The sequence below is a fragment of the Talaromyces proteolyticus genome (assembly GCF_021365285.1).
Source record: "Talaromyces proteolyticus strain PMI_201 chromosome Unknown BGW36scaffold_1, whole genome shotgun sequence".
Lineage (NCBI taxonomy): Eukaryota > Fungi > Ascomycota > Eurotiomycetes > Eurotiales > Trichocomaceae > Talaromyces > Talaromyces proteolyticus.
In genome coordinates this window covers 2,744,646-2,755,657 of record NW_025764277.1, presented here as the reverse complement: position 1 = coordinate 2,755,657, position 11,012 = coordinate 2,744,646, and the positions used below count along the sequence as shown (strand labels likewise).

Here is an 11,012-nt window from a genome sequence, read left to right as displayed (position 1 = left end):
GATACGAAGTCCTATGAGCACCTACTTATTAATTTGCCTCAAGCTGAGCTCATAACACCTGTATTCAAGCAACCGGGCAAATCGCAACTCCCAGCACTGTGGTCAGACCCAGAAACGCAGAGTAATTATCAAATCAGCGTCTGCCTACCATCACACTAATGCGTGCCTCGTTATGCTTATGAGGCCAAGAGACATCCTAATCTGCATGATGGCAGCTGAAATTTGATAACCGCTCTGCGTTGGCCAGCTCGAGCTCTTCTCAGGCAACACATAGCGTAAATTAGTCGCCAGTCTGTAGTCAGGTTATATATCTTAATAATGCCAGCAATGTTGCTCCTAGCAAACTTTTGGAAAGCCTATTCGGCATTGGCTAATTAGCTTTCAATCAAAAAGAAAATGAATGGTATCTTCGTGCTCGTCGCTTTCTTGGAGCTCCTCCTAACTTTGGAGGCTTTCAAGCACAGCTTGAGACCCACCGAGTCTCAAAAGAAGTCAACTCAGCTACAGGCTGGGTCTCGGGTTGTTTCTCAGGCAGCACGGGGAGTAGCTAAAAACGCAACTTTCTCCCTAGCGACAGGATTAGATCTACATCATTCGTTTATGGGCCTATCCCCCCGGCAGCTAGAATGCGAACCCGGATTCTGTAAGTCGCTACAGAGGCTTTCCCATAACTACGGTCTTCCGATTTATTCTTGTTGTCAGGCTAACAATCTTCGGCAGACCCGTGCCCGGATGGCGAGTGTTGCGAGGATGGCACCACATGCGTTCTAGACGGATGCTGTCCAGGTGCAGAGGAGCTCTGCGGTACTGGTTGCTACAATCCAGAAACAGAGGTATGCTGCGAGGAACAAGGCACAGCCTGCACTCTACCAGACATCTGTGCTTCCAATGGAGGCTGTTGCCCCGAGGGTACAGAACTATGCGGAACAGATGACTGTTACAATCCTGAAACAGAGGTTTGCTGCGCCTCGGACAACTATCACTGCAATTCAGGAGAGATATGTATAGGCAATGATCGCTGCTGCCCTGAAGGCCAGAAAGCTTGTGGAGATGGGTGCTATGACCCCGAAACACAGGTTTGCTGCGCTGATACATCGACGTACTGTGAGGAAGGATATGTTTGCGTTGAAGACGGATGCTGTCCGTCGGGGATGGAGGAGTGCGGTACCAATTGGTGCTTTAATCCAGAAGAGGACGTGTGCTGCGCAGAAAACGAGAATGAGGCATGGGCCTGCAAGAATTCCTACGAGTGCTGTAATCTTTCCGCGGGTTGCTACCTCCCCGAGACCGAGATCTGCTGTGAGGGGGGCGCCTGTCCCGTTGGAGATACATGTTGTGGGGAGGAGTGCTGCACTGAATATGCTACGTGTGGTGAAGACGGTTACTGCACCGCGACAGCGTCGTTTTCAATGTCTGAAACCGTATCCCAGACGCCAATATCGGAACCCACAGCCACAGAAACTGAGATAACCTCTGAAACTGAGACCGAAAGCTTCAGCGAGACGATCACCAAATCTACCGTGACCAGAACAACTGATAGTCAGACGACTACACAAAGCACAACTACTACGCGAAGCCTATCGGTCACAACTGCGACTTCGACTACCTCAGCCAATTCTACCTCCACCACATCGACTGCGTCGGCATGTTCCATCTCACTCGGAAAACGTGCTACCCCCTTGCCGACATTCACCATTTCGTACGAAGAGAAGATTACCGTTTTCCCCGTTACTTCTACTGTGTCTGGCCCGACTCCGTCAACAACCGTCACATCAACAACAGTTTGTGTGGACAACAGAGAGGTACGTTGCGTTGATCCACGAATCAGGAGTCTGAAAATCTGACAAATTACAGATATTAGACAATATGTGTGAAGGTGAGCTATAAGTTTTCCTACGGCCCACTTAGACGGTCTCTAATTTTTATCGCAGGAATTCTCAACTATACTGGGTGTGGCACCAACGATATGATGCTCACATACGCCCCTTCTCTGAAGAAAGACAATCGAAAAGCAAAGTGCCCCAAGGGATACTGCTGTAAGCCGTGTCTACTAATTTTGCACTTGACCAGGCTCAAGTTCGTTCTATACTTTACTGACAGCAACATATAGCAAAATATAACGAGCCATGTGGTAACCCGTCAGCTCAGAATGAGATCTGTAATCCTTATTACAATCTCATGAACCAAGCCAACGGTACTACCAAACAAGACTTTCTGATGTCCTGTGATGAGTTCCCTTTTGGTAAGCCTGTTGAATCTGTTTATCAGGGCCCGCTCCTAACTATCATACGCAGCCGCCTCGCAGCAGGGAGGGGACCCAAGCAAAGGATCGACACGATGTGTGCCGGGATGGGAAAACTCTTCTCAGGGTCGTCAGCTTACCGGCCTCTACAGATATTTCAAAGGAAGTACGAATAAAGACTATATTGTAGAGGTTACTGGCTTTGATTGCCGGACACGCAAGCCAAATAATCCCACAAACTGCAAGTCCCCCGCAAAGAGAGATGATATAGGTGGAGCATCCATAACACAAGGTATGTACATGGCCAGCAAACCATGATGCAGTCGTGTACTGAGAAACTAGACGACTTCAACTTCTTCACCAATGTAAACGGATCGGCAACCAATGCTCTAATGATGATAGTCGGTGATATAGACGCTGGAATGTAAGCTCCCCCCTATCAGAACTCTTGAAAATTCTGGGATAGATTTACTGAAGGGCGTCTGGAAAACAGATATACCTACAATTTGAATATACATTCGGGCAACTTCCCGACTGCAATGGCAGTTGACTCTGAAGGCTTCATTCTCTACGAAGTCCCTGGCGGCCTGACGGCTAAAACTACGGATCAAATTGTGACTTTTCAGGTCGATGACTTCGAGATCAGCGTGTCGCTTTGGGCATTCACATCTGACACCGAAGTCTCCGTCTCTTACAACATATCTAGCGAACCACTACCGAGCGGAAACTCTACAACCTCTACAACCTCCACAACAGTTACGGTAGTTAAAACCGACACAACCACAGAGCCATGCACGTCGAGTACGCCAGTGAGCACAACTACATCCGCTAGCACCATAGCTACTGTAGGAACGGCATGCAGTGAATGCGAAAGTTTTGCATCTAGTGCAGGTGAAACGTCCACACCAGTTACATCTAAGAGCATGGCGCCATCATCAGTCAGCTCGGGTGAAGCTTCTACGTCGGCTACAATCGAACCTACAGAACCGCCGTCCACTGGGCAATCACCTATAGAGTCTCCGACTACCGCGATCTCCGGACAGCCGTCGGGTTCAAGCACAATACCAATGGTTACAATCTCCAACACCGCGCCCCCGTCGAGTAGCAGCCCCACCGGTGTACCGGTATTTACAGGTGCTGGAACCGACCTTCAGTTTGTAAAATATTTCTGGGCTGTTTCCATCATTGTTGCATCGTTTATGTTGATTTTATAATACAGAAGCCATACCGTAATGTTCTTCTCTTATTAGTATATCAATTGATAACCGTGCTAGTTGATTTTGTAATCCCTGGCCTGTGAACCCTCGAAGATGAGTCGCTCCTTTAGCCACATAAATGAGATCACATGGAAGAGTGGGTTCACTTCTGACTTATTTCTATTATTTAAGTAGCCTTCACTGTAGCTCATTGGGCTTTGGACAAAGAAGACTAAGTCAGGCTAATCTAATGATTGCTCATCGCGTATGTATAACAACTTACACAGCCTTGCTAAGTAACCCGTGAATTTCGTCAAATTGGGACGAACGAAAGAGATGCGCTTTTCAGCCCCTCGCTGCGGTCTGCCGCTGCCTCGTGGGCCAACCTGCAATTTTCGGTCATACATTGCAATATATTTGATCATTTGGAAAACAAGAGGTTAGATTTTACTGGTACAGTGTTACTTAGCGTCGTGCATTCGGCCCGTTTTTCCACACTATGGATCATGATCGTCTTCATGGGACGTTCGAAATCTGATCCTTAGTGCACGCTAGCATCATTTTGATTGATTTACTTGTATAGTCAAATGATGATGACCTCATAATTTTTTCGTTTACCAATACAGCTACTTCAAAAAGAAGTACATTAGGTAACAGGCCAGCGATCATTCTCCCCACTTCTTGGTCGCTGGGGACTGTTTATTTGCTAAAAAATCAAATCTCTACTACGGAAATACTCATATTATCCGATAATTATCTGTATTGCTTAATAGGGGGCTGCTTTTGCGTGATGTATACATCTCATACCATGTCATGGAGCATGCTTCATTCCAAATCTTAATACCATATATTTAAAAAAAAAGTATAAAGGTAGGCCCCTGACCCTTCAGAAACACTTGGTATCTCGAACTATCGATTGCAAATACCAGCCCTTCTATTGAAACCACCGTCAGGACCAGCAACGAAGACAAAAGTTAGCATCATTCTACCCAAAATGAAGCTTAATATTCTCACCGCCTCCACCCTTTCCGCTATTTCCACACTTACCAGTGCATACAATCTTACCCTGTATACCGACGAAAGTTGCTCAGAGGGTGGCACAGACTTTAGGTAGGTATATAACACATTTATGATTCGATATCAAATAAAGTTGCCACTGTTAATGAAAGTATAGTGCTCCTGACTTCCAAGGTGGCCAGGGAACTGTTGGTACATGTACAACTATTGGCTTCCAAGCCAAAAGCGCCTGGTTCACCCAAGACACCGACACCGAGCAGCAACTCAGTGGTTGGGACGATCCCCAGGAGACTTGCATAGCTAGCGAATCCGGCCAAAGCGATGCTGATGTCACCTTATATACCTACCAGCCAGTAGACATGAGCTGCCAAGACATTACGGACGGTATCTACAACGCAGGAGATGGAATTGCAAGTTTCTTGGTTGGCGTTGTTGGTTAAATTTGGCCGCCAAGCTTGATGCTATTTGACTACTGGGAGAATATATCGGCAGTTGAGAAGGAGGAGGAGTTTGTCATATTAGAGAGATATATAATACTTCAGCGAATAGAGCATACCATGCAGATATCCCCAAACAATATAAATTAGAAATAGATTGCGCCTAGCTCAATGGTTTAATGCTGTATGCTGGGATGCATGTAGATAGTGTTTAACATTTGAAGTGACATCCATACTTTTTATTGGATTTGTTTGCTATAAACCTGTTTATTTATTACATTTAATTTCTAAGTCACCCGTGATTTTCGATAAAGTGGTACATATTAGTATATGACATATTAATCTATTGTATAATAAGTCGTCCATCGATAAGGTAGAGTGTACGTACGTCTCAAACTCCTGATAAAATTAAATCTTTCCTGATTAACCCCGATATATTTAGTTTAGGGGTAAATGTCCGGGTCTTCATCTATTGGAGAAATTAATGATCAATCCTTTCTCAGATAATGCTCACTGCTAAGTGACATGTAATTCAACGCTCGGGGTAACTTGGAGATGGATTGCTAGGCCCACGAGCGGAAACATTTGAATGAATCATGCTGGACATTCACTAGTCCCGCCTCTGTGGAATGGTACGATTAATAAGATGACCAATCAAGCATTATATGAAACGGGATTTCGTTAGCTTCACTCATTTCTATGCATACTCATAGTGGAATGGCTCTTCTGCAGTGTAGGGACACAGAAAGTTCATGTGTAATATAGTTCAATTGAAGAGTGCTAAGATTTTTAAAACACCTGTACATTACTTTTCGGCTATATACACCTATGCCAACTCATATAGCATTGCAGGTCCCATGAAATTTAGATTTAAACAGAATTCTTTTCTACTTGATTCCCAAAGGTTTCCAAGTTTCAATTTGCACCGTCAAATCATGCAGATGGGCTTTTTTGATGCTTCCACCGTCTCAGGTATTCTACTGAGTGCTTGTATCGATGGTCATCAAGCTGCTCCAACCGCTTCAGTCCCGCATTACTGATTCAGGTAAGCTGGTGAGTGCTTTATTGATGTTGTGTGCAGTGACGTGGGGATAGTGAGCAGAGGTAGCAGCGATTATCTGGTCTTTCAATAGTTCGTTTTTTTTTTGAAAATCAAGTCTTTTCTGCTCCCTCCGAAACAACAGCCGCGTCAGCTTCACCGCCCACATTTGTACTTCCACTAGCCGCTGTAGAGGCAGTGGTATTTTCTGTCGAAGATAAACTGGTAAGTTGACGCTCGAGCTCCCTTATCCGCATACGCAGCATCTGATTCTCGCGGGTGAGCATAGCAGCTTCCGCCTGATAGAAAGCGCTCTCGTCCCTGCTGTTACGACGGGCAGTGGTAGTCGGAACCGCCCCGGGGTCGTTAGTCGCTAAAACAGACCAGTCCGAGCTGAAGCTACTATGGGCGGGGTCGATTGCAGGTGTATGTTGTGTAGACGTGGCAGCAAGATTAGGAGAAGCCGCTTCAGATGCGCGAGATCCACGGCGGTGAGAATGTGATAAAGGTATTTGCATGGATCGAGAGCCGGGGGTTGGAAGAGGCGGTATGGAAGGGAATGATTGGGAGCGTTCTGAACTTGGCGTTGTGTCGTCGATGACGGCGGCTTGGCCGTGTTGATGTTGCTGCTGCTGGTGTAGTTGGTGGAGTTGAAGCTGTTGTTGCCGGATCATCTGGAGTAGCCTATTCTTCAAGGGTGTTAGTTTAAATGCATGAGTCTAAATACCGGTTTTAATCCGAAAAGTTTCGAGCCTACCACCTGAGCTTCTTGCTCTTGTTCAAGCTCCTGATGCAACTCTCCAAGCGACGGCGCCCGCTGATGATGAGGGTCGCCTGTTCCAATAATCGGGCTACCTCCCAAGCTTCCAGGACTGGCGGTACGAAAGTAATTACTGAAAGACGAGGAGCGATGTTCACGGGCCTCGCCAGGTGGCTCGTTCAAATTCAGATGCATTCCGATGCCAGACCGTCGACGGCTTTCTGAGATGGAAGGTCTGCTACTGTGCGGGGAACTGCGATGGCCGCTGAGAGACGAGCGGTGGGATAGATCGGTGGTATTATTATGGTTATTATTCATTGGCGCAGCGCTTGAAGATCGCGGTGAGGCTGTTTGTGAAGTCCCGTTATTGTTATTGTTCTGTCCTTCCATGGTCGATGATGGCAAGTTGCGTTGCTGCAGTGGGGATGACGTCGATGATCGAGAAGGAGGAAGGGAGTTGAGGTCAGGGGCCATTGCAATTTTAAGAAAGAATATACGGCAAGGAAATGCCTGCAGAGTCTGTTCTTTTATTTCCAAGTGAGACAAAGACCGGATCCGACAAATTGTGTTGAACACGTATGATCTGTTAGGAGCAGGTGCATCAATTGATCTTTTGCGGGCGCATCATGTGACACGTCTGTTATTTTGGGTGGCCGCATCCGTCGATCTATGCGGACGCTTTAGATGTTTCATTCCTAATTTTCAATATTAAATGTTGATATTCGAAGTTGATTATTTGTTTGCGAATTTGTGTGTTTGTTTGGTATTGTTCATCTGTATTGTCTTATGTTTATATAACTATACGAGTATATACAAGAATATGATACCTGAGGCGGTACGTACTCCAGTATCATGAGGGGACACCCTCGTATTCCCAGCCCTCGATGACTCTTTTCCTCCTTCGCGAGATCCGGTTGGAATTGCATTTGACAAAAATAATTAAAACAGTGATGATAAGCACGACGATCGCAGCAATTGTAGGAATAAGAATCGTTCGTCGCTGAACATCATCAGGGTCGGCACTGTAGGGACAAGAAGAATTTGTTCCTCCCAAGACCCAGCAATACTGAACCTGCATAGAATTCATATTAATCCATATAGTCTGTTCGCTGCTGTCACCAACTGAAGATACCACAGAATCATACAAATATGTATTTTCCAGTCCTGTACGAGGTACATCAAAAGAAGAATTCTCCGGGCATCCGTAGGCAGAGTCAGAGAAGGACTGGCTATTTTCTGACAAGATCCATGAATACGGTTGATTGTCGACGCGACATGCAGCGCGATATTCATCAGAGCAGTTTCCAGCTTTCCAATGCCCCGCTGAATTGGTGTCCATGAAGGCACACCGGAACGTTCCACCACTTTCAAACTGTGGATCACCACTTGCATTTCGAGGCTCGCCGATAGCCCAAGACCACATGGTTGACATAGATGCGATTCGATACCGGTCGATATCAAAATCTACGGTCTCGCCACCAAGTGTCTGGTTAAGTATGGGAGAGATGCCGCAGTTGGTAAAGTTAAGTAACAAAGCAGAGATCTCAGGAGTGGTGTTAAGATCGATATTGGTAGGTACCCCCTCTGCCCAGGATGAGTTGACTTTCGATACATCTGTTGTTTGAGGATTAAAAAAACACCCGGATCGCAGCCCTCTTTCATCTGAAGTGATTGAGATAGTGGTGCTGGACGTGACTTCGTCCGCCGGAAAAATGTACGAGGAATCATTGTTGAAATTGTAATTTTCCATCTGAGAATCAACCGATCCCAATCCAAATAGTAGTCTTTTGTTGGACTTTTGGGAGAGATAGGCCTCACAGGGCCATCCGTCCGGTGTACTTTGAATGTTACTGGCATCACTATCTGTGATAAAGTAGCTGGCTAGAAGGTTTGTATTGCCACTGGTGTCGGCATACCATGACGCATTAAGATTTCCGCGCTCCTGTGTTAGAATGGTTGGAGTATATATATTCAACCCTAATTGTTTGTCTATTATCGAGCCTAGCATTGTTGGCCCCGACGGAAGACTTGATGCCGGTAGAGTAGGCGGTGGCTGATCAGGTGCATCGCTGTCGGCTGCAGCATGCAAGTTGAAAATAATATATAGGAACGTAGCTCCCACGGCCTGCCCGGTATTCTGTATATAGCTATCGAAGACCCCTGTGAGAGTCGTAACATCGAAGGAACTAGAGCATGTATAATCGCCCAAGATATATTGAGAGGCTCCTGATGCATTCGAAGCCGAACTCGAGGGAATCGAAACAGGGCACAGCAGCCATTTCTGGTTTTCATGCGACCAATATATATCGACAATGAAGCGACGATATCCCACGGTCAAAAGGTCTGACAAGCATGATGAGCCTGCCGCCCCGTCGTAAGATTTGTCTCCGAAACAAGCCGCGGTAAGAGCAATCGCCGGCTGCGTTACGTAGTTAATTGGGACTTGGAAGGAGACATCTCGCTGACTCTAGAGGATCCTGAATTAGATGGTTTTCAGCTGCAGACCGATTCAATGCTTACCAAGAGATTAACCCAGAAAAGATCAGTGAGCAAAGAGGTATTCGACGTATACGTGCCAGACATTGAATCGCGCCGGACACGAAACAACCACTGATTAATCAGGCGGCACCAGAAGCATCTCTTTTCAGAATGGCTTCCACATCCCTCGATGATAACGCCAGCGACTGGAAGGAGCAGGTTGATATATCTAGGACTATTGCAGATCGCGGTTGTCCATGACCGCAGATGACCCGCCGCGCTTGACCCGTTCGGGATGCGCACCTTATAATCTGGCCTCTTCGGAGCAATAGTTGACCACCTCCAGAAAGCCAGACAAAACTCTCCCACTCCCTTGTTGCCCGTCAAAAACCGAGCCAGGTGTGATTATTACACAACGAGCCTCAATATTTTGTCTACCTTGTGTCACTCGCTACAAGCACCTCCCCACCACAATGGCTGCTCCTCCCGGCATGACGCCGCAGCAGATGGCAGCGTTTCAACAGCACATGCAACAGCAACTGGCCGCTGAGGCCGCCAAGAGGGGCATGACCCCAGAAGAATTTGTCAAGATGCAGCGGGAGCAGGTCAATACAGAGGCAGCCAAACACGGCATGACTCCGGAACAATATGTCAACACTATGAGGATGCGGGCCATGCAACAGCGAGCTGCTCAGCAACAGGCGCAAGCGCAAGCACAGGGACAGGGCCAAGGACAAGGACAAGCGCAGGCACAGCAAGGACAACCACAAGGCCAAGTGCAGCAACAGGCGCAACCGCAACCAGTCCAGCAGCAAGTACCCGTAAACCCAAACAACCCTCCAGACCCAAAGGCCATCGCCGTAGCAAACTGGCTGCGTTCGCAAAACCTCAAAACTCGCACATGTATTCTGGATGGCCAACGCAAGGATATGTTCAAAGGTACGGGTTACCGCCCAGTCAATTAACCAGGTAGCAGATACTAACATTGAACCTGTCTCTTAGTCAAACGTGCCATCCGTGCTCTCGAATCTCCCGCATATGCCAAAGCTTCTAGCAAGAGCAAAGGTCTCCTCCCTCCGGTGACAGACAGAGCCTCTGCGGAAAACACCTTTAAACTTCTCCCTCTTTCATTACTCGCGTTACGAGTCTCCAAGCACGACCCACACGCCGGCCATGGCCATGGCAAAGGAAAGCGAGTTAAAGGACTGTGGACTGTCAAAATCGAACAGCACCAAGAGACGGACCCTATGATGCACTACGTATTCCTTTACGAGGGCCCGCAATGGAAGCAGAAGGCTATGGCCGCCGCCGTTGTTGCTGGGATTTTCGCTGTCGTTCTCTTCCCCTTGTGGCCGATCATGCTGCGTCAAGGTGTGTGGTACTTGAGTGTCGGCATGATGGGTCTGTTGGGTCTGTTCTTCGCCATGTCGATTTTCCGACTTATTCTTTTCTGCATCACGGTTTTTGCGGTTCCTCCAGGTCTTTGGCTGTTCCCCAATCTTTTCGAGGATGTAGGATTCTTTGACAGTTTCAAGCCTGTTTGGGGCTGGCAAGAGGTATACCCTTGTCCCATACTTTCTGACGTTTTCATAAGCTAATCATCTATTCAGAAGAAGAAGAAGAAGCCCAAGAAAGCCAAAAAGACCGTTGCTGCTGCTGAACCCGCAGCTCAACTCGCAACCACGACTTCTGCGCCAACCGATACAACCTCGTCGGCCACCTCAACCGGCGCAGCCCCTGCTGCAGGCGCAGACACACCGACCAAGCGCGCACCTGCAGCAACTGTCGAGGACGCGGAAGAAGAATGAAGAGAATATCAGACTACATGAGCATGGATTTATAT

The 11,012-nt window shown here is 47.2% G+C and overlaps 5 protein-coding genes across 5 annotated transcripts; 3 read left to right on the top strand and 2 right to left on the bottom strand.

The window, feature by feature from the left end:
* Positions 1–396: 396 nt before the first annotated feature.
* Positions 397–3,456, top strand: BGW36DRAFT_422202 (uncharacterized protein; the record flags this gene model as incomplete). Its single annotated transcript, XM_046219667.1, has 8 exons — positions 397–643; positions 721–1,802; positions 1,855–1,876; positions 1,932–2,036; positions 2,111–2,242; positions 2,295–2,534; positions 2,585–2,666; positions 2,736–3,456. The coding sequence occupies 8 exons, from the start codon at positions 397–399 to the stop codon at positions 3,454–3,456; spliced, it is 2,631 nt and encodes an 876-aa protein (XP_046078278.1).
* Positions 3,457–4,432: 976 nt separating this feature from the next.
* On the top strand, positions 4,433–4,895 carry BGW36DRAFT_435561 (uncharacterized protein; the record flags this gene model as incomplete). Its single annotated transcript, XM_046221421.1, has 2 exons — positions 4,433–4,548; positions 4,613–4,895. 2 exons carry the CDS (start codon positions 4,433–4,435, stop codon positions 4,893–4,895), a joined length of 399 nt encoding a protein of 132 aa, XP_046078277.1.
* Positions 4,896–6,044: 1,149 nt separating this feature from the next.
* BGW36DRAFT_354053 (uncharacterized protein) lies at positions 6,045–7,165 on the bottom strand (the record flags this gene model as incomplete). Its single annotated transcript, XM_046213491.1, has 2 exons — positions 6,045–6,650; positions 6,689–7,165. The coding sequence occupies 2 exons, from the start codon at positions 7,163–7,165 to the stop codon at positions 6,045–6,047; spliced, it is 1,083 nt and encodes a 360-aa protein (XP_046078276.1).
* A 376-nt stretch (positions 7,166–7,541) lies between these two features.
* Positions 7,542–9,274, bottom strand: BGW36DRAFT_285878 (lectin C-type domain protein; the record flags this gene model as incomplete). The annotated part of the gene is made up of 2 exons (XM_046210360.1): positions 7,542–9,158; positions 9,212–9,274. The coding sequence occupies 2 exons, from the start codon at positions 9,272–9,274 to the stop codon at positions 7,542–7,544; spliced, it is 1,680 nt and encodes a 559-aa protein (XP_046078275.1).
* A 368-nt stretch (positions 9,275–9,642) lies between these two features.
* On the top strand, positions 9,643–10,977 carry BGW36DRAFT_354051 (translocation protein Sec62-domain-containing protein; the record flags this gene model as incomplete). Its single annotated transcript, XM_046213490.1, has 3 exons — positions 9,643–10,108; positions 10,172–10,725; positions 10,780–10,977. 3 exons carry the CDS (start codon positions 9,643–9,645, stop codon positions 10,975–10,977), a joined length of 1,218 nt encoding a protein of 405 aa, XP_046078274.1.
* Positions 10,978–11,012: the final 35 nt, after the last annotated feature.